We start from the raw sequence: 22,389 nt of genomic DNA on the forward strand, positions 1-22,389 counted from the left end.
CTCTGGTCGCTGGTAGATGAGGAGGTGATCACGGATCCTATTGCGGACGACTACCATCGACAAAAAAAGAATCCAAAAAACCAAAATGACGTTGGCCGACTAGAAAAGAAAACACAAACAGATCTGCAGCCGTGGTCGTAGTTATACCAGGGCATCTGGTGACGTCATGACCACGGTGAGTCCTGGGCACGTCACCATCACATGCAGCACATTCAAAAAATGAAAACATAAAAACCTCACACATATGACAAGTGACATTCAGCTCCGCTGTGAGCCTCGCAGGCCAATGCCATCATGAGTGCCAGTTTGTGGCACAGGGTGCACTAAAGTCTCAGCCTCACTGGGATACTTCTGCTCCTGTCCTGCTCTGCTCTGAGGTGGCACCAATTCTTATCCTGGTCTGAGTTTTCGTGCCATTGCCTGTGGGGCCATCGTGTGACACTCGATAACGTCGGGCCCTGCACTCTGACGCTGACATTGTCACTCGTGTGGCTTTGCCATGTTGTCTCTTTCCAAGGCACACATCTGACTTCGTCGGGTTTTTCTGCGTTGATTTTACCCCCCTGAGCTTTCCAGGGCCTGCTGCAGAGAGGCATCTCCAGAACGTGATGCTGCCACTGTCACTCTTCATGTTGGGATGGCGCGTCTCAGCAGACCACAGGGCCAGCTGACTTCAGAGTCTGCCATGTACCTTCTGCCCCGATGTCCCTGCCACTCTCCATAAAGCTGTGGCTGGTGAAGCACCTGGGTGGGCACAGTTGTGGTCTGTCCAGTCTCTCCGGTGTCTACCACTGTAGCTTGTGAGCCCTCTTGGTGTCCCCCCTCACTCGTCTTCTTCAGTCTTTGTGGATTTCCAGCTCTGCCACACTCCTGCCACTTCTTCTTGATTGATTGATGGGGTCCTCATCTCTGTCCCTCGACTCGCTCGTTGTGTTCTTTGGTCTTCATTTTGTGGATCAGACCACCATACTGACTCACCACAAGTGGGACGTTCCATTGTGATCCAGACGGGAGACCTCCATTGAGCTAAAGGTGGGCCGTCTAAAGCCGGTGGGCCGCACCAATGACGTGTCTCATTACATGCTTGGGGGTTTCGTTCTTTTGTGTTTTCTGTTGTGGAGATTTGCCGTCAGTGTGACATTTGAGGGTCCTTTTCAATGTGAGGAATACCAAAGTGACCCCACGGGGACTCAGCGTTGTGTAGCACTGAAGGGGGCTGACGACTTCTTATGGGCATCGTGTGTGTGTGTTGGACTTGAAGGATTTCCTTGTGAGGTTTGATTTTGGGTTTTGCCCCTTTGACCGCTCAGCTTCAGACCCCAATCTCGTCACTCCTGACCGTCTTCAGCATGTGATTGGCTGCTGAAGGCGTACATTTGAGATGGGCGATGCGGTGCAGGAGGACATCAGACATGTGACTGAGCAAAGATCAGCGCCAGGCAAGCGGGCACAATGACGCACCACCATCGGGCCGATGTGTTCAGTTGGCTGTAAATAACTGAGAATTTGTCATCGGCCAGCCAGTCAGGTGTGGCTCTTCACCTTGTTGTTGGCACATGCAGCCCAACTTCACCACTCTGGAAAGTGACCCACGCAGCTGAGTAGACTGAGCTGATGGGATCTGCAGGGTCTTAGCGTAAAGACCCCCATTATCAATGCCCTCTAAGCAAATTCTGGGCACACTGATGGAGACGCACAACGGCTTTAGAAACGGAGCCGCAGCTGATCTGCAAAGAGGACCACCCTGATACCGGGGGCCAGGCAGGAGAGCACAGCGGACTGACCGCGCGGTACGCTTTGTCTGAGCCCACCAAGCCGCTTTGGCTTCTGTGGATCTTCAGATTGGAATTCGAATCTTTAATGTTAACCGTCGCCTTTGACATCCCGCTAACCAATAAATCGACTCCTGGCCCGCTTCCTCGTTCTTTAGGTCGTGGATTTCTGTGTTTTGATCTACATTGACAGTGGGGTGGGGCGCGGACGTCACCTGCTGTACTCCCCTCATGTGGTGACACCGATGGCGACTCTGTTGGCCATTTTGTATTCATTTTCATTGGCTAGTTATTGGGTAGCGCCGTGTTCGGTGGCCGTCAAATGTGTTATGTGGAAGAAAACCGCAGACGTCACTCGATGGCGTGTCCTCGTCATCTGAATCGGAATGTGCTGTGTGTGTCACTTGAACAGCAGTGAACGCTGAGCCACCATAAGCCGGGCTGGGATCCGGGAGCCTGGAAGACGCTGCTGAAAAGCGTCGATTTCATGGAGTCTGCGAACACACGGGGAATGTGACAAACACGCGAGCGCAGACTCCAAATCAAAAACGTGAGAGGCTCACACACACAGGCCTGCATGGGACACCACGCCGGCACTTTCGGACTCGTTGGCTTCTTTTTGTGGCGTCTCCTTTCTCGTTTGTTGTTTCTTCGTTTCGTTCTTTTTGTCCAAACTGCTGGCTGTCTGCTGTGTGCCAGCTTGGCTGATTAATGACATTCTCTGCAAAGCTCCTGTTCTGCCTGCGCCTTTATATAAACGTCTTATCTCCTCCGTCTCCCTCACTGAACTACCGCAGGAGCCACGCCAGCGGGTGACATGCCATCAGGTGACGCCCACTCACTCACTGCACACACACCTGGACACCAGCCAACCTGCCAGCTACTTAAACGCCTGACGAGGGGAGAAGGAGAGCGACGACGACGGAGCACAGCTGCAGCCATGAGTGACCCGGGTGAGTGCCCGCTTTATAGCGCCTTTCATCTCCGTCTCCGTGTCTGATATTGTGCTATCGATGTCTGTCTGTCTGTCTGTTATTAAATGCCTTACACTATCTATCTATCTATCTATCTATCTATCTATCTATCTATCTATCTATCTATCTATCTATCTATCTATCATATAGCGCATTTCACTCTATCTATCTATCTATCTATCTATCTATCTATCTATCTATCTATCTATCTATCTATCTATCTTATAGCACCTTACATCTATCTATCTATCTATCTATGTATTATATAGCGCCTTTCACACTTGTCCTGTGGCTCTTTTCACATTCCCTCTCTCTCTCTCTCTCTCTCTCTCTTTCTCAGTTCCAGTTCAAACAGATTTGTGGTCACAACACTGAATTGTGCCACCCAGGTGGCCTCAGTAGGCTACCCTGCCCTGTGCCATGCTGTGCACTGATGCCCTGCAGGTTTCACTTTACGTCACCCAGTCACGTTCTTCTGAAGGTGGGTGTCAAACCAGACTGGCCAGTCTCTCCTATTTAGGAGGGCAAAGAGCTTGGTGAGGAGTTCAGGCTAACGCTCGCTCTGAGTGAACGTCTGCCGTGTCTGATTATTTGTCACTCGTCATGAAGCCGTTGCTGTTTTTCAAGTTACTTCACATTTAAACCCACATTTTTAATTTGATGGCTTTGTAGATGTGACGTCTGCTGCTGGCCTCGTGACTCTGTGACGTTAGACTGCTTAAGATGGCAGCACATGGCTGCTCGATGTCCAAGTGTTGGACTGACTTTGGAGACAAACATTCATTTGTGGTGCCAAACACGCAGCCCGCTTGTCTTTGTGACTTGTGTCCTTTGACACACTCGCCTCTTCTCAGGATTCGCCCATTTAGTTTGCTCAGATTCTGCTGGTGCCAACTGATGCCAGGGTCTCCCACCCTCCCGGTCCCCCACCCTCCCCTAAGGAGCTTTTTTTTTTATTTATTTTTTTTTTGGCTCACCTGGATGGGCTGCAATGTGTTGACTTGGATGCCCCAAGGAGGTGCCAGAGAGTGGCATGATGCCCTCACTGGTGCCACTGTCACTTTCTTTTGGCTCATCTGTCTACATGTGAATGTGTTTTCTGTCCAGCCGATTCGTCTTGACTGGCATTGTCTCTCCATGTGCTGCCCTTTTTATTCCTCTCTTCTTTTCTTTGCTATGCCAGCCTTGAAAGTGGAAAGCCTGAGCGTCTGTGCCAGTGAGAACAGGAAGAGGCACCACAGCGACGACTATGACAACCCGGCCCTGATTGTGAGGCGCGGCCAGGACTTCAAGATCAAGCTGAGGCTGAACCGGCCGTTGAGGAAGAGCGACCCGCTGGGGGTCCAGATAGCTGTGGGTGAGTGTTGTGGCACTGGGGGTCCAGGTGCGGTGAGGTCCAGAGAGCCAGATTGTCATGTAAGTCACATTCGATTAAAGGGTCCACCAAGTGAGTGAATGTCAGCACAGCTGAGTAATGGTGGTCTCCTTTAAGACCACGTCACACTACACGACTTTGTCAGAGATTTCCATCTATCTTAGTGACTTGGTGGCAATCGTAGCACATGCCAGTGACAGACACTCATTTAGTGTGACATCCCCACTGGTCTGTGACCCACCTTGACAAGATCAAACCAGTTTGGGCACCGTCACAAAATGTCAATCCTAGCCTTCATTTTCATGATCTTAGTGAATGGGGGGTTCAGTCCTGTAGTGTGACGTCCCCAGTGTCTCGGTGGTCTGCATGAACATAAATCCTGAGAAGAGAAACTGACTTGACTGGCGCCGCGGCCTGTAAGACCCCTCTGCCAGTTGACGACACACATTTAGAAGAAGTGATCTGGTGACATGGGTGTGGATGGAAGAGAGGTGAGGGTCTCCAGAGGTGTCAGATAAGTGAGGACAACTAGAGAGAAAGTGGGAGCACCAGCCAGGAGTAATTATGGGGGTCCCAGGCAGCCAGAAGACAGTGTGAAAGCTAAAGGGACAAAATCAAAGCCAGAGATAAGCAGTCAAGCACAAGGTGGGTGCCCACCAGGCCTTCAGTGCCACTAAGATGTGAACAGATGGCACATGGATGCTGACAGCTCTAATGGCATCTTCTGTATCCGCAGGCGCACAACCCCTGCAGTCCAAGGAGACCCTGGTGCTGATCCCCCTGCAGCAGACGCAGCTCTCTGGGGCCTGGACAGCCACGCTGGGAGCCCCCCAAGGACTTGAGGTGAGCAGATGGGATGGAGATGTGGCACGAGCCTGGGGCATGTGGCAGTGTAGTTGGCTCGTAAGCTCTAATGGTCACTTCGGGAATGGGAAGCTCAGATTTAAGGTACATGGAGGTCGATTTGATGGCCACAATCCTTATGAAGCTTTAGGTGGGTCGTCTGTGTGTCCCAGTGAGGAGTTGAACCTGCAGCCTTGGCACTTAGCTGCTGTACCACACTGTGTGAGCCAACTGCACGATGGCAGAGGACTGCTTAGGCGCCACACTCAAGTTGAATGCCAGCATGTGCTGCATGCCCATCTTGATCTGAAGCCCTTCGTCCATTACAGAGTCTGAGAAAGGCGGTGCCCAGCCATGGAGGTCCAGCAGGGGCAAAGGGAGGACCCCACCGTGGGCACCGCCACACTCACCAATTGGGAGCAAGCCGAGGCTCTTTTGGCCGAGTTTGTTTTGATGTCTTTGTGTCGTTTTCTGCACCCTTTCATGGCAGACTGGCGTCTGATTTGGGGTTTGCTGGGTGTAAAATGTCGTTTTTATTCTCCGTGTGTTCATCTTGGGTTTGTTTAGCGGCGTTATCGTTTGCCATGCGCGTCCCCGTCTTGTGTGCTTACGGCTGCTGTGTTGTTGCCATCCAAGGGACTGCTGGGAGTTTGTGACGAGTGGTGTCTTCAGAGCGGTGGCTCTCGTGATTGTGTTTGGTTATTCAACGTCTTGTGCTTTCTTCTGATCGTTGGAGTGTTTTGATTTCTGAGATGCCAACTGCAGTGCTGATACCCGTTTTCTGTTTCACTTTCTTATTGGCGTCTTTCTCCGGTGCCTTTTGTCGTGGCGTTGAAATGGCAGTCCAATCGGAAGTCATGAGATGCGATGTCAGCGATGTGACAGTATGAAGGTGACACCGTAACCCCTGTGACACTTTTTCTACTTTCATTTCCTGCTATTCGATTCGCTGGTGACATATTTTGGCTGACTTAGTGTTTTGCGTTGGCTTAATAAAAGATTTGAGTTTGATTTCCTGATTTAAGAACGTTGTGTTCGTTTCCTGACTTACATCCTCAATTCAGATTATCTCCGCCATTTCTCACAAGCATAAAGGTTGATGTTGCCCACTTCCTGGTTATCCGAGATTGCGGATTCAGTCTGCCATCTTTGGCGTGTGTGACTTTGGTCTTCTCATGACTTCAGTTTTTGGCCTCAACGAATGACAGGACTGGCCATCAACATGTTTCCAAACCGCCTGTGGCCTTAACTGTTACCAAAGTGAAGCAGGAGTTGTTAACTCAACCCAAGACTGAGAATCAAATCAGGATGAAGAAAACTACGCGCCGTTACCAGAAAATCAGAACACAGAGCACTAAACTGAAACTTTTTCACAGTTCAAATCCGTAATCTCGGACAAGGGGATGATGTTACTGCACTGCAATGTAAAGCAAGTCGTGGTGCATGCTGGGAGGAGCTCCCTAGTAACCATGCAGTGCTACCTAGCAACCCATTAACTGCTCGCTGAAACCCCATAATGGCAGCTTGACACTCTTTAAAATATGAAAATCCTTTTTGAACAAAGACGTTAAATAAAAACACACGACGTGAAGACGAATCATTTAAATGTGTCTTTTGAGATATTAAAGCCACATAAACGAAACCAATCGGTGCAAGTCGTCACACAAAGCCATACCCTCCGATACACGAATGCCCCACCAGGGGGTCGCACTCCGCGTTCTTTTGCGTCTTCAGGTGTTCACGTTTTCTGCTCTACGTTGAAATTTGTTCTCAGGATTTCCATTCATTTTTAGCGACCCCATAAGATGTTTTTCTTTTTGAAATCCATCGGTAAGAAGACGGTATGGCAGGTCATGTGGTAAATCACTGGCTCACTCGCTCCCACGTTGTCGTTTGACTCGACTCATTGTGCAGCTTTGTTGAACGTTTCAGCAGAAGTTCGTTATTCCGCCTCGTACAACGTCTTGTGTTAGGAATTTGTTGTTTCTCGCGTTCCCCTTAAGGTCAGCGTTCAGGGTCAGCCGTTGGACAGCAGTTGCAGGTTAAGGGCCCAGCAAAGTAGGACCCCCTTTGGCAGCGACGGGATTTGAGCTGGCAAGTGTTAACGATACCAGCGCAGACCCTGAGCCTCAGAGCCGCCTCTGTGACTTGGAATTGTGATTTAACTGAACCATCTAAGTGTGTTCTCTTTGTTTTCTGTTGGTAGTATGAGGTCCTCATTAAAAGTCCTCCCAATGCCGCAGTGGGCAAGTACACCCTCACGGTGACAGACAAGGGCAGCTACACGTATGTGCCACCAGACAAGGACTTCTACCTGCTCTTCAATCCCTGGTGTAAAGGTAACGTCACGTCTCGTCCACGGAGCCGCCGACCTCATGTGACGTGTCAAGTCATTCGTCCAGCCAGCCTGCCCGCCCTGTGAGTGTGCCATTCAGTCCGTGTTAGGGTCACCTCAGGAGTCCACATGCCAATGTGTCTGTGCAGTGGGAACACCAAGAGGATGCCATCTGCCTCCTTCACATGGGCTCACACTGCTGGGGAAGCCTGGCGCATGTGCCACATGAACTGGTGAACGAGGGCACCGGGACCCTCTTGGCTGTGCTAGTGTCGTGTTTTTCTCATCCTTCTTGTTACGGGTTTTGTGCCAGGACAGGCTCAGTTATTTGTCACGTTGATAGAAAACGCTTAGCGTAGGCACACAGTTTCACGTGGCAGAGGCCCACGTGGCCTGACTGGGAAGAGACAGCTGTGACCTGAGAAATGCTGAACTTACCATCTAAGGGGGTTTCAGAGTGAATTTCGTGTTCTGTATCTCGAAAATGACCTGCCTGAAGGGGTTTGGGGGTCTCAGTTCCCTTGAAAGCTTGCACATTGTAATCGGTTCAGTTAGCCAATGAAAGGTGTCATTTAACTCGACTTCTCATTGTATCCATAATGGCTAACATGGCACGGCACCCTACTACTATTGGCAGGAGGGCAGTGGCACTGAGTGCCACATCAGGATACCGAGAAGAGGGCTTGTAACGGTTTATAAATATTTGATTACTTCTACTTCTGTACAAATGACAAACAGACAGAGAAGCCGTGGGCACAGCTGATCCGCAGCTCTAGTCAGGGTATGCCAGACTGAAGGGGGCACCTCTTATATTAGCAGGCAGGTCAGTCCACAGTGTTGGGGTCCTGTAAGTAAAAGCTCGACCTCCTCCTGTTATTTGATTAATCCTTGGCATCTTAATTAGGCCGCCATCTTGAGACCTCAATGTGCACTCAGGTTTGTAAGTAACGACAAGCCTCGGCCATTTCAGGCTTTCTGTGTTAAAAGCCAAGCTGTTAGCCAGTGTAGCAACCTGAGGACTGGCGTTACGAGTTCATACTTTGTAGTTCTTGTATGGATTCTGTCTGCGTCAACCTGAATGAAGTGAAAGCTGCGTAAAGGACGATCTCGGCACATTCTGGACGCCATGCTCTCTGTGTTGCTGTCCTGACGACTTTTGTGTTTCGTTACTCAGAGGACACGGTTTACCTGGAGGAAGAGGACAAAAGGCAGGAGTACGTGCTCAGTGACACCGGCTACCTGTACTTGGGCTCCTTCAATCGCATAGACGGCATTCCGTGGAACTTTGGCCAGGTAAGGACACTTGCAGCCATGTAGGGAGAAACCTCAGAAATGGCAGCTTGGCTCTTCTCTTTTAGCAGCGTATTGTTAACGCGGTTTTTAATGCTCCATTGTCGGTGCTCCATTGCTGTGACGCAGCGGCCCATTCGTTAGGGGAATGTGACCCCAGATATTGTGAAATGTGACGTCCTTAAGCAACAATTCAAAAGCCAGTGCCACATTGACTGGCATCCTAGTGAAGCTCGTCTGTGGTCAGCATGGTGGACATTTCTAAGTGAAACGAGGCCTGTGGTCTCCCCAGTGCCAGTGACGAGTCTGTGCTGGTGAGTTGTGTGGAATTGTATACTGGACACACACGGAAACACACCTTTAGCTTTATGTATGGAAGTAAATATCAGCAGGCCGCTTACTGGACACACAGACCACAGCGACTCACGACATATCACGATCTTCACCGTTGCCGAAAACGACATTTAGAACTTGTAATATTATGTTGGATTTGTCTTGAATCTAAAATGGTGGAGCAGAGTAAGACCACCGACTTAGAGGCCTACCAATGCTGTTGTACCCCAGTGGAGCCGCAGGATTTAGCGAATTTGTGGAAATCAGAGAGCCGCCGTAGTTACTGTCCACCAGGAGGCAGTAAGATCAATGGCAGAGATGACTTAGGAGAAGATTGTGCAACGCGTAGCAAGCCGTCCTAAGAACATAAGAACTGGGCAGTCGAGAGGAGACCACTCAGTCCACTTGACAGCTCAGCTCGCTCCACTTCTCCTCCACGTACTTCCTGCTCCAACTCCACCCTTCGGTAGTTTATTTTAGTTTCCTACAACACTTCCTTGTAATTTCCACTGGTGTCCACCATTAAGTTGAAAGAATTCTGCTGGATGTCCTTTATCAGTCTTTGAGGATTTTGAAGGCCTGAATGAGGTTCTCCACTGCTTAGACTAAACACTTGAATTCTCCAAGTCCGTCCCAGTAGGATGTGTCCTTCAGTCCCATGATGCACCTGGCTGCTCTCCTCTCCACGGCCTCAAGTGCTGCTCTGTCTTTCTTGTAGCGTATTGAGCAGACCTGCACACAGGACCCCAGACGTGGCCTTCTGTAGCCCGAGCTCGGCGTCCTTCAATATCAACAAACATTTTATTTGCCTTTTTATTTCGCTTCTCCACGTTGCTTAGATGATGAAAATGTTGCTGTCATGACTTCAAAAAGCACAGCTGCAGGCGCACTTCCAATGTTGCCCACTAGAGGGGGAAAACGCCACTGAAATACCCTGACTAGAATCCCAAAGGGCCGAGACAAATCCTGAGAAAACTAAAAGGTTTACTTTCACAAAAATCTGTGCAGGCGCAAAGTAAAGTAAACACAGAAATCAAAGTCCCAGTACAGCGTCTAAAAAATGAAAGTCAAGACGGAGCAGAAGCTCAGAAAATCAGCTACGCAGTCCCAATACGCAAATCCAAAGACAAAGTCGAGAAACACGGCGCAGGTTCAACATCCATCCGCAAAAAAATAGAAACTCACAAGAGCTCTCTGCTCCAACCTGTTCAATGAACCGCCAGGAATCATGGGAGGTCCCCCCTTAAATAGGGCAGAGGGCCACTCCTGGCAATGATGGGCAGGTCGCCCCACCCCCTATGGAACCACCCACAAGGGACAAGGACAAATAAACACAAAGAAAAATCTACATAATAAACCAAAGAAATGGCATAAAAATAACACGAAACAAACCAGAAACCCAACTTTGAGCTCCAGCCAGGGGGATATGCTGGGTGAGCCATGACAGTTGTGTCAACACCATTGTTGACTTAAGTCTGGATGGATGACAGGCCGCATCACTAATAACCCTCAGAATAAATAAAACATAAGTCACAGGAGGTGACACTGAGGCTTCACCTGGAGTGCTGTGTGCACTTTGGGTCTCCATATTACAATAAAGACCCCCGCGGTGGAGCTGGAGAAGGTCCAGGAGAGCAGCCAGGCTGATCAGAGGACTGTGAGGTTGAAGGTGCTGAATCTCCTCGGTTTATGCAAACGGAGGTTGAGATGTGACCTCATCAAAGTGTTTAACATTAAGAGCTCCTCACCAAGAAGACGGCACATTTCACACCAACACTGAAACTTTTCTTCACATGTAAGTAGTGTGATGGTCAATAGGACTTCAAGTGACCTTCAAATCTCGGCCCACTTTTATTTTGGAGGACCTCGCTGTACAGAATGGACGAGCTTGTTGGGCCGCATGATCTGCACTCGTCAAAGTTGTTCTGATTTGTTGAAATGTGAGAACAGTTGGGCTCAGCCAGGACAAATGCCATGAAAGTTCTTGTCTTCCAGAGGTTTCTATTCTGGCCTTATAGCTATGTGGTGGGACCTTCTGGTCTTATGTGTTCTCCTTCTCTGTCTCTGTCTCTGTCTCTGTGGATTCATGTGCTCCCTGCTGTCTTTCCTGTCCTCAGTTTGAAGAAGGTGTACTGGACTGCTGCTTTTATCTCTTGGACAAGATTGGCATGAAGCAGACAACCAGGAAGGATGCCGCCAAGATTGCCAGGGCCATGTCAGCTGCTGTGAGTCCAAAAGGGGTCGCCATGCGGCTTGTGCTGCAACTTCCTGATGGGTCACTGGCTTTATATGCATGCAATTCAGAAGGAGGTCTTCATGATTTTTAGTAACCTGGACAGACAAGGGGGGCACAGGAAAGAAATGTGCTGCCATATGCCAACAGCTGGCACTTGTTGATTCCCTTGTTGTTGACTCCAAGATTGCTAACGTCAGCTGTTTTTTGGTTCTCCAGGTGAACATTCAGGATGACGGTGGAGTTCTTATTGGTAACTGGTCAGGAGAATACTCTGATGGCACCCCGCCATCCTACTGGACGGGCAGCTCGGCCATCCTGCAGAAGTACTACAAAACCAAGAGGCCCGTGCGTTACGGCCAGTGCTGGGTCTTCTCGGGCGTTCTCACTACAGGTGGGCCACCTACTTTATAGTCTCATGCGGCACTTCTCATGGCGTTCAGGCGGGTGTGGCAACAATAAAGAACAACACACTTACTGTGGCAAAGTAACGTTAGGAATTCCAGGCCACCCTGGGGGGTTTCATTCCAGTATCCCCCGCACCCCTGCATTCTGAAGCAGGACACCTCAGGGTGACTCGGTAAGTTAAGAAACACAGAGTGAGTCTGAGGGAAAATGACCAGAAGAAGGCTGGCCAAAGGAATGAGGTGATGGACAAAACCCTAAAGGCCTCAACCTCAGTGAGGAGTCAGGAGCAAAGCAAACCAGAGAAACTGCCCACCACTGTGGGTGAAAAGGGCCGATTTACCAGAGGGTTACAATGGATGGCGAGCTACTGATGCCACTCGGGCAGGAGAGAGAGAGAGAGAGAGAGAGAGAGAGAGAGAGAGAGAGTCTGCCATAACTGAGGAAAAACCCGTGAAGTGACCGTCACATTTAAATATCGCACTTCAGCAACGCAATCCACGCCTCGAAAGAGCATCGCAAAAAAATAAACCAAATAAAACGATAAAAAATAAACTACAGAAAGCGAATCGTTGTGATTAAAAGGAGAGGCAGGAAAACGACGAGTCAAAAACGTCACGCAGATTCAAAGTCAAGAACAATGTGAGGGTCCAAAGCCAGAAAGGCACAGCAGCAAGTGGTGAAGGTTTGTGTCCATCGCAGTACCAGATAAAGTGCCAGTCGCTGCCATGATGTCACCTGTAATCAAATGTAGGCCACACCCCCTAGCAACCACCGTGACAACGGTAGACAGAAAAAAACCAAAATGGTGGCACTCCTAGAATTCCAAAGTTAGTCACATAAAAGGCGACCCTGACTCTCTCCGTGTTACAGACACGCGTGTTCACTCGATCCGCCAGCTTCCTTTGCTCCAGTTGAGCCGCAGTCTTGATGTTCAGCACACCTCAGCATTTCTTGACGCCCTCTGCTCCCTCCCTGTCTCCATCTCTCTGCAGTGATGAGGTGTCTGGGAGTCCCAGCCAGGAGCATCACCAATTTTGATTCGGCCCACGACACCGAAGACAACCTCACCATCGACGTGTTCTTCAACCGTGCGGGTGAAATGCTCAACGACATTTCTACCGACTCCATCTGGTGAGTGCGCTGGACAATCCCTTTTGGTGTCTTTTGTCTCTTCATCATCAGCGCTGAATTTTGTTTCTTTTGCAGGAACTTCCACGTGTGGAATGACGTTTGGATGAAAAGGCCTGACTTACCAGAGGGTTACAATGGATGGCAAGCTATTGACGCCACTCCACAGGAGCTCAGTGAAGGTGAGGCAGGACACTTTGGACAGCAGAGGGCACAGGCCTTAAATGTCACCTGCTGTTTCCTGCACGCCTTCTGGTCACTCCACTCAGTGTGTCCCACAGTGTGTTTGACTCACAGCGTTGATCACAAGTAGTGACGAGCGAGTCCTGTGAATTGTCAGGGAAATATTTGTGGCCGGTGAACATTCACTGCAAAAAGCACTTTGGCCAAATTCACCGATCAACACTCATTAAAAGTAAACGTGCAGGTTTGTGTGAGACGTGTCATCTTAGTCCTCTGTCCATTTTCAAAGGTCACCACGTCCTGTTGGCAGTCCCCGCTGCTCACTAACCTGTCCTGACAGCCCACCCGCTTATTTCACCTCACGCATTGACACTTTAGAGCCCCTCAGAGCCGACAGACCCCCAAGCCGCACATCCTAACTGTAGGGGTCTGCTGGAGACCCTAAGGTAGTAGAAGCACAAACGCTGACAACACTGAGATATTTGATAAGCTGAGCTATGAGCAAAAGCACTGAGCTCGATGGCCTCCTGTCTTGTCCAGTTTGTCATCGTCTGTAAATTTGGATTTTCTGGGGGGCTCGCCAGGTCTGCCGCTCCAGTTGGACTCCCTGACGGTTCATGTCTTGTGTACTTTGACGATCTTTTTGACTTTTTTAACTGTGATAATCGACTCAGCGAGAACTCCACACATTAACCTCAGGGCAGGCTGAGATGTTCGGTGACCGACTCTGCAGGATCTCGACCTTCTGCTTTCAGAGTCAAATGAGTGCTGCTAATGAAGGTTGAGGCTGACGAGACCTCACATTGTGGGACCCCTGTAGTTAAACCAGTAAAGCTGGACCCATCTTCTCCTTTTCCAGGCTCCTACCAGTGTGGACCTGCCCCTCTGAAGGCCATCAAGAATGGAGATGTCCATTTAGTCTATGACACCAAGTTTGTGCTTTCGGAGGTCAACGCAGACCGCATCTTCTGGAGGGTAGACAACCCCAACAGTCCACAGCAGAATATGGTGAAGCTACGTGTGGACACCATGGCGGTGGGCAAGCGCATCAGCACTAAAGCTGTGGGCAAGAACCTCCGAGAGGACATAACCAGTCAGTACAAGCACCCCGAAGGTGAGTCATGGCTGCTTGCTGCTGCTTCATTCATTATCTGGGGCAGATCAGCAGGGGGGCTAAGGACTCCTTAGAGGGAGGAATATAAAAGCTGTGTCATACCCCAAATGTGACAAAGGGTGGTTTGTGTGACATTTCTGTCAGATTCCTTTGCTCTTTGTATTCTGTCTCTTTTAATGTGCTGCCGTTTAATGTGCTTTGGGGGGGTGGAGCCCCAGGAGGCGGGTCACCCTGGCATCACTGCTATTGGCTGCTGCTGTTGGCTTTAAATCTCCAGCAGAAGGAGAAACCCAGCGGTGGAGCCCTGAGTGTCTGGTGGCGTCTGTAAGGTTTGTTTCTTCTTTGGATTTTCTGCTTTCGGGTTGTGGATTGGACTTGTTTGCCTTGGGTTGCCCTATGAGGCTCATCCTTTTTGCTCTTTTGAACACTTTTGCTACAGCGTATCTCTCTCTTTTTGTAAAGATTTCTCAGTTCCACTTTGTTTACAAGCTGGAGTTTTAACAGTTTCTCTTCCCCTTGCTGGTCATTTTGTAATATTTTGAACTATAAAAGCAAGCTCCCCGTTTTTAGGCCTGGGTAGGCCGTAGCCTGCAGGTAAGAGTTTGGGCGAGCCTCTACTGGACAGGCCAGTGAAGGTCCTGTCCTGCTTTGGTGGTTCATCTTGGAGGCCTCACACCTTTCGCCAGGTCTGGAGCTCCGTCTTATAACACAGTGATGTGCGCACAAACAAGACGGGGCTTTTGGACTGAAGTCCTGCCTCCATGTCATTGACTGGCCCTTTGTCTTCATTGTGCTCCATCACAACGGCAGCACTTTAGGGATATTCAGCAGCAGATTGTCAAACTGGACCAGTGAATTGGCTGAGGCCGACTCTGCGCCTTTCTTTAACTTCTACTCTCTAACAGTTCACCTCTCTCAGGCCTCACTTTGCCCTGTTGGCATCACGTGGAGCGCCAATAAGTGTGCTGCTCTTATGACGACACGTCTCTGTTTGTAGTTTTATGTGTTTATTTCAACCAACTTGTATGATCTGACACTTGCTCTGGGGGATTTCAAAGTCATACATTTCTGACATTCATTTTTCATTCTGTTGTTTCCTTTAATTCTTTTGATGCGTTTGACCGCCATCTTGTATTATAACACTTGCCACTATTTTAGACAACTGCAGCGTTTCCAGTGGCATATTGTCAGAAGCTGTGACCAGCGGGTGATCGACGTGATGGGTTCAAAAGTTGGCTGAAGTCCCCTCCTTGTCCGAGGTTGTGGATTCCAAACCGTGTTTTATGTCCTTTACTTTAAACTTTTCACATTTTTCATTTTTTTTGTGGGTTTGACTCTTTTGCTAGTGTTTTTGTTTTTTGTCTCACATCTTGGCTTGATGATCGCCTCGTTTGATCTTCTTGTTTTCACCTTTTTCTGTCCCATGGTCATCTTCTGCTCAGAGACGGCTGGGTGGTCTCATGGCCTTGGACCCCCTGCAGATTTTGTTTTTTTTCTCCAGCCCTCTGGAGTTTTTGTTTTGTTTTTTCTGTCCTCCCAACCATCGGACGTCACTGTAATCTTTGTTACTTAGTATGGCCTAATCTTATTTTTATTTTCTTATAAACTTCATCTTGTAAAGAGCTACACCACTTGTATGAAATGTGCTACAGAACTAAACGTGGTTGTGGTTGTTGTTGTCGTTCTGGTGCTCACAAAACTGACCTGTAAGCCTGCTACCATAACAGTGTGACCGGACAACACTGATGGGCCTCTAATCTCGATCTCGACCTCGCGCTCTCCCCGTAATTCATGAGAGGATTTTCAGGAACTGGTTTATTCCAGAATATTTTAGACAACATTCTTGGGTTTGGGACATTGTGAGTGTCTGATGGGATGCCTGACACGTGACACCAGTAAATTATTTCATGGACATTTTGATGTCATTTGCTCTTGTTCAAGCTGGGGTCTCCATTCAAGCCCACCCTATGACGTCCATTCTTGATAAAAACATGAAGTAAATGATTTTTCTTGGCCATTATTAGAAACAACGTGAGGTAATAAACAGGTTATCAGTTTTGGGGTGAAGTAGTACTACAAAGAGCGTGATCAAGCTAATAAGAGCCAACGATGACGACTGTGACACAAGCAGATTCAATGTGCATCTAACGTGATGGCTCTGGACGCTCAGTAACTTCCGCTGGGCCTTCTCTAACCCAAACTGCGCCAGCCCTGAGCACTTTCTGCCTTCATCCATGCTGTTTAGCGTCACTCAGACTGGCCACAGTAACTCCGAGCCGTCTGTGAGCCCCCTGTGAGCCCCCTGCTCCTCAGCCCTAGCCTCTGTTTTCCATTAGCTGCTGCCAGACCTCTATGAAGGGGATGGTCTGCGTCTGTGGCCCCCATCACCTAACTCTAATTTGTTTTTCAGGCTCGCCGGAGGAGAGAAGATCCTTAGAGAATGCCTTAAAGATGTGCCTGAAACCTGTGGAGGAGGTCTACAGCATGGTGAGGCCTCCTATGAAGGTGGACTTTGAATCCAAGGAAGTCCATCTTGGGTCTCCTGTGACTCTGAACATCACCTTCAGCAACAACACCACCTCCGTCAAGACTGTGACCTTCAGTGCCAGCTACCAGCTGCAGACCTATGATGGCAACACCATGGAGAGCATTGGCTCCATGTCAAGTGAGATAACTGTGCAAGCAGAAAGCAGTGAGTCTTCTTCTTTCAGCTCGCTCCCCAGATGAGGCCATGAACCCCGCCATTGTATGATGAGCTTCTTGTCAGTGGCAAACAGTAAAACAGTGGCAGCGACTTTGCCTTCTTAACAATCTGTGTGTGGCTCCTCAGCACCGTCACCTTCATTCTGACGCTCTACTTCTCTTCTAGGTGCCGCTGTTCCTGTGGAGATCCCCGCTGACAGTTACTTCAAATTCCTCTCTAAATACAACGACGAGCTCCAAGTGCAGGTCAACGTCCTGGGAGAAACCAAAGAGGGGAAAGAGCCGTTGGCTGACTATGTCGTCGTGCATTTCACATACCCGGCCATTAAAGTTGAAGTAAGTTCACCGATGGATCAAACTGGGTGGCACTGTGGGGCAGTGAGAACAGACCATCAAGAAAACCAGTGTGCTGCTGGAGAGGCGAGTTTTAAAAAAGAACGAAACTAACCTGAAGACGGGGTGCTGCAGGTGACAACGAAATTTGGAAAATTCCAAAGAGTGACATAGACAACAGCAAGTGGGCCGTCGCAGAAGAGAGGAGTTGAAGGAATAGCAGGGTGGGACGCAGATGAGCGACTTTCACAAACCACGGGGCCCGTGCTAGATGTGAATGAGCGACGGGGGGTTTGTAAGCGATTTGATTCTTTCTGAATGAGTCCGACGGCCTGATTTGCAAACATGCGTGAGTCGCTGTGGCGGAGCTCACCGGGAGTGTTAGAGCGCATGTAAGATGTATGATACCTTTATTGTCACCGTACAGTACAATGAAGTACCAAGCCTGTAGACAGATGGCTTAGCTAAAACAGTAGACGATAACCTAAGGAAACATCAAACTAGGAGGAGCACAGTAGTTACTATAATCCGAGTAAACGTAAAGGTCAACATCTACATAGAGAGAGAAATAATAAACGTGTGACATCGTCAGCGTCTTCAGAATCACAGGTAGACGCAGCGTCTTAGGACGGAGTCAGGCTGGCACCAAAGATTGTCGCTGATCTTGTATTTAACTGAAGGATCATCTCAACTCAAACTGACATCACAAGTGCGACGACTGCAGTCACATGACTTGTAATTTGTGCTGCGTCAACAGTAAACAGGAAAAATAAATTCCAGTTGTTCCCAAACGAGTGTGTTACGACAGCGAATAGTCCTCGTCTTCAGACCCCCTGAATAAAACCGTTTGCACTTCGCATTGCAAGATCGCTGCTGAAGTGAATTGTGGCGCGAGTTTCACTAAAGTGCATGCGAATCGACACTCGTCTGTATGGCTCATCGCTAACCGGGGCTGAGACCACCGTAGGGGGGACTAGCTGTGACTTTTGTGATTTTTGCCCACTTGACCCACCGATTCCTAACTTAATGTCTCCTGTTTCTGTCCAATCCACAGATGCCCGACTCGGTCCGCGTTGGCGAGAAGTTCACTTGTACCTTCATATTTAAAAACGACACCGGCGTTCCTATGGAGAACACCAAGCTGCACGTGGAAGGCCTGGGCCTCTTCAAGCTCGAGACTTTTGACGAAGGGTACGTCCGTCTCGCTTCTCCATTTTTATATTCCAGGCAGTCCGAGTTTGTTCACCCCTCTTCAGTTTTAACAGATCATTTTGATTTGTTTCTATTCCAGGAACATTAAAGCCGGTGGGATCTTTGCCTCCAGGGTCGTCTGCACGGCCAGTAAACTGGGGGAGCGCAAGATCATCGCTAAGATCACGTCTGACCAGATCAGCGGCATCACGGTGGAAAGATCCATTACCATCACATAAGCTGCATCAGGCGCTGTTGTTCTGATTCATTCAATGTCTATATAGTGCCTTACATACTCTTAAGGGGGCTCAGGGTGCTTTTATATCAAGATTGTCCATTGGGGGCTACACTGATTTGAAGAGGAGAACGTTGGGACTTGGTGGGCTGCTTCTTCTGAATGTTTTCCTCCCAGCCGTTTGCCGTGTGACGTCAAGGGGGGCTTTGGGGTTTTGGGGTGAGCAATGCATTGCATGTTGACGTGCAGGTGGCCATTTTAGTGATGTGCATTCAGGTCGGCACTGTGAGAAAATGGGAATCATTAATAAAATGGAGAGTTTGGCCAAGTGTACTGAATATTGTTGTGTAAAGCAATGCCTTAGTCCAGGATTTAGAAGTAAAGAGCGGCTACAGTCACGAGTGGTCATGGGGCGATATCTGAGGACTAGTGAGCGGCATTCACAATGCACCTTTGATCCATTTATCATTTGTTAAATATACCGAAGGAGGGCTAAATGTGTGGCCTTATGGTAAGTGAGCTCAGTGCACAGGGCAGACGTTGCTTGGAACTGAGTTGGAATCCAAAGATGAATTGTGAAAAAGAACCACAAATGGTGAGAGCGTCAGAAACTAAAAATGGTCCGTAGAGCCAAAGCCAAAATGTTAGGCGGAAATCAGAAAAGAGTCCAGAAGCAGAGCTACTTTGAAACGCCAGCTCTGGGGTTGGATCCACAAACTTGGACGACTTACGAATTGTCATGTTGATGATGTTACTCGATGTAACTTCCTGGAGACGATGCATGCCAACTGTGATGGTGTCCCTAACTACAGGTACTCGAGGCAGCGGCACCTCTAATGAAAACAAGATGGCGCTGTGAGAGAATCTCTTTACGTTTATACACCCTTAACACGCGTTGACAGGTAAATATAAAATCAGGGTGGTGTTATAATGTATTCATTTAATCCTTTCTCTTTTTAAGCTAAACTCACAATACAAATTGATTTCCGTTTGAGTCACCTCATAGTTGGCACATGGAACAGAGAATTCTTTGTGCGCGCCAGCTGTGTGATACCTCGCCCGGGTTCAACACCTGAGACCTTCCACAGTTTGTTTCAATCAAATGTCGCAGTTTCTATTTGAACTCCTTAGCAGGTGAGAAATACCCAGAGGACTGTAGTTGTACGATATGTAAAAGTTGTCTAAAATATGACAAGTAAGAAAACACGAAGTGAACATGAAGTTTTCAGCTCTGTGTGCCACACTGGTTATTAATTCTTCTCTGCGTCACCCTACAGCCCTAAAGAAGGGTAACGCGGTAACTCATAGGTGGCGTCCATCTTTACATCTCCTACCGCGGGTGAACTGATATTTAGCAGCCAACGAGTGCGTCAGATACAAAGAACATGATTGGCCAGAATATAAAGGTGGAGGGGCAGGGCTATAGAGGTGATGTCATGATTGACCCGCCATAAAGATGGCCGTTGAAGTCGAGAACAACCTCAATGAAGTGGCATCCAAAAGGCCAACACAAAATGATGAAAATTAAGAAAAGGTAAAGTTGAGAATTATGACTAAATATGGATAAAGGGAACGGCCAAAAACCCAGAGCTAGATGTACAGTTTATTAAGTGACAGCACTGACTCTGTAAATAAGTAAAAGTTCAAAAATCGTCAAAAACAAAAGACTTAAAGAACAACAACATGGCAAAACAAAAGATTCAGTTATTAAAAAACAGAAAATAAAAATTGAAAGGTAATGAGCATTAATGGAGGGGAACAAACCAGATATTCATAAGTGAAAGTCAATCCTGAAAAATTGTACATTTAATTAGAGACATGAAACTCCGAAAGATGGGGAACTGTAAAGAGTGCAAAACGTCAGACGTGCACAGAGACCTTCCTTGATATATCCACAAATGGAGGAATCTGAAGGTGGCTGGTGACATCAAACTTTGGGCACCATGCACCTCCAAATGGGGGCATCCTAGAAAAAACAGAACGGCAACGGAAAAAATCAACTTCTCTACCCAAAAAGCAACTTCCAAGAGGAACATAAATTCAAAAATGACATTCAGCACCCCCAGTTCAGGTCAAGTTGGGGTGCATGCACTGGTACAACACGTCACCACACCCACCACACGATGAAACAGCTCAGGGTCCTGGTTGGCAACCCCCCAGGCAGACACCTGGTCCAGTCCAACCCTCTGTCTGGCACTGCCAGGTGTTACATGGGCATTCCCTTGGCCTGGTCCTCAACAATGAGGGTCCTGTGAGCTGATCACCCTCTGAGAATTGTGCCACGTGGCCGTAGTGCCGTATTGACGCTCCCTCACAATGCAGGTCATGTGCCTCATTTGGGACTCTGTGAGCAACACAAAGTCAAGCCAGCGGGACACAAGGACCCTCTGAAGAGACACACATGAAGGAGTCCGGTCTTCATCTCAGGTCACTGGAGAGCGTCCATAACTCGCAGAGGACTCTAAAGACTTGGACCTTCGCCGTTTTGCGCCACACACCCCTTACCAGTGACCTCATGACCCCCCAGGCTCGCCCGATCTGTCTACTGACTTCATAGGAAGAGTCACCAGACACATGAATGTCACTGCCAAGGTAAGTATGGCATGACATTAAACTGCAAACGGTCCTCCAACTTGCAGGGAAATCTTGGGGGTTGGTGGCGGGACTGGCACTCCAGCGACAATGAAAACCTCATGCCACTCCGAAACGGCAGACAGGACTTCTTTCTGCTCTCCGCAGGAGTCGCTCTGCTGCAGCCCCCCATAGGAAGGCTCCTTCGCATTATGAAGGGGATGCGGGAAAGTCCTTGGGAATCTCATCCCTGGAAGAGTGAGAGCCAATGGAGTCAGGCCTGTTGAGGATCAGAACTGGTGTGGTGGTGAGGCGTCACCCGCTGCATGGCAGCACTTGGGTAGTTAGGCAAGCAGAAGGTATAATAAGATTAATAGAGGAGGAATACGGGGAGGAGTGGAGATATAAAGAAGAGCAGAGAGAGTCTGTGAACATTTGTGTGTCACATCAGGAGATTCACATGAATTTTTGACATGAAGAAGGGCTGATCATCTGCTGGACTGGGAGAGTAGCATCAGAGAAGGAGACGTCAGCCCACCTGCCCACTCTAAGGGGCCGCCTTGTCTTTTGATGCTGCTGCTCCTCCGACCCTCTGCCTCCGGACTTTCCTGTCTGTTTATATCTTCTGTCGCTTTTTCTTCTAGTGATGTTATTCTGTTTTAAGAAATGCCACATTCAGATTGTAATGGTTTGTCTTTATATGTAGAGAGACTGACGTAATGAAGTAAATGCTTGTCACCTGGTGTAGGGGGGATTGTCACTTTCTCTGTTCCTACAACGACCCAATATGGCTGACATCCCAGTGTGAGTACTGTGTCGTTGGTTGGCGTGTACTTTTAACTGAGGTACATTAGCACCCACATGTCCAGGACATTATCTGGTGTGTCAGGGTTATATCTGGGGACAACTGTGTGACGTTCACTCCAAAGCAGGGGAGCCCATGTGTGGTGTACGGTGGAGTGCCAGGCTGTGTGAGCCTCACCCATAGTCAGTGCTCGTGTGGCTTGAGTCCATGTGTGTGTTACGTTTAGGGTGCGTTGGAGGAGATCCATCCAAAAACTCACTTGGTGACTTCCACTCATCCCGTCATCGCACATTTACAACATAGAACAGAGAATTTTAACAACAACCCACTGGACACAAGCCACCTGAAGCACGAGTTTCATTTTCGGCTCTAAGTGACTCGAGGATGAGATCAGAATCAGCGACTTGATGGCACACCTGTCCTTGGTTTCTTTAATCGTTTTGGCCTCGACTTGATGCTGATGGCCCTGAAGGAGGAGACGCTTCAGTGACGTTCAGCCTGCCTCGAAAAGTTCAACGTGAGTCCGTCTAGAGTCGAGTTTACTGATAAAACACAAAGTCAAA

The 22,389-nt window shown here is 48.7% G+C and overlaps 1 protein-coding gene across 1 annotated transcript; it reads left to right on the plus strand.

Annotated features, from left to right (window-relative positions):
- The first annotated feature begins 2,572 nt into the window (after positions 1-2,572).
- On the plus strand, positions 2,573-18,779 carry LOC114663910 (protein-glutamine gamma-glutamyltransferase 4-like). The gene is made up of 14 exons (XM_028817854.2): positions 2,573-2,725; positions 3,930-4,103; positions 4,858-4,964; positions 7,171-7,303; positions 8,474-8,592; positions 11,040-11,147; positions 11,375-11,549; positions 12,556-12,694; positions 12,770-12,873; positions 13,734-13,988; positions 16,399-16,680; positions 16,858-17,027; positions 18,079-18,215; positions 18,316-18,779. The coding sequence occupies exons 1-14, from the start codon at positions 2,590-2,592 to the stop codon at positions 18,452-18,454; spliced, it is 2,178 nt and encodes a 725-aa protein (XP_028673687.2). The 5' UTR covers positions 2,573-2,589; the 3' UTR covers positions 18,455-18,779.
- Positions 18,780-22,389: the final 3,610 nt, after the last annotated feature.

This window comes from Erpetoichthys calabaricus, chromosome 13, assembly GCF_900747795.2.
Source record: "Erpetoichthys calabaricus chromosome 13, fErpCal1.3, whole genome shotgun sequence".
Lineage (NCBI taxonomy): Eukaryota > Metazoa > Chordata > Cladistia > Polypteriformes > Polypteridae > Erpetoichthys > Erpetoichthys calabaricus.

What these genes read in the sequence shown, in the direction of transcription:
- LOC114663910 (XM_028817854.2), top strand. Translation starts at nt 2,590, where the DNA reads ATGCCATCAGGTGACGCCCACTCACTCACTGCACACACACCTGGACAC. An exon ending in CTTCAATCCCTGGTGTAAAG is followed by an intron (nt 7,304 to 8,473) that starts GTAACGTCACGT and finishes TTCGTTACTCAG; the next exon opens with AGGACACGGTTTACCTGGAG. An exon ending in CCAGGGCCATGTCAGCTGCT is followed by an intron (nt 11,148 to 11,374) that starts GTGAGTCCAAAA and finishes TTGGTTCTCCAG; the next exon opens with GTGAACATTCAGGATGACGG.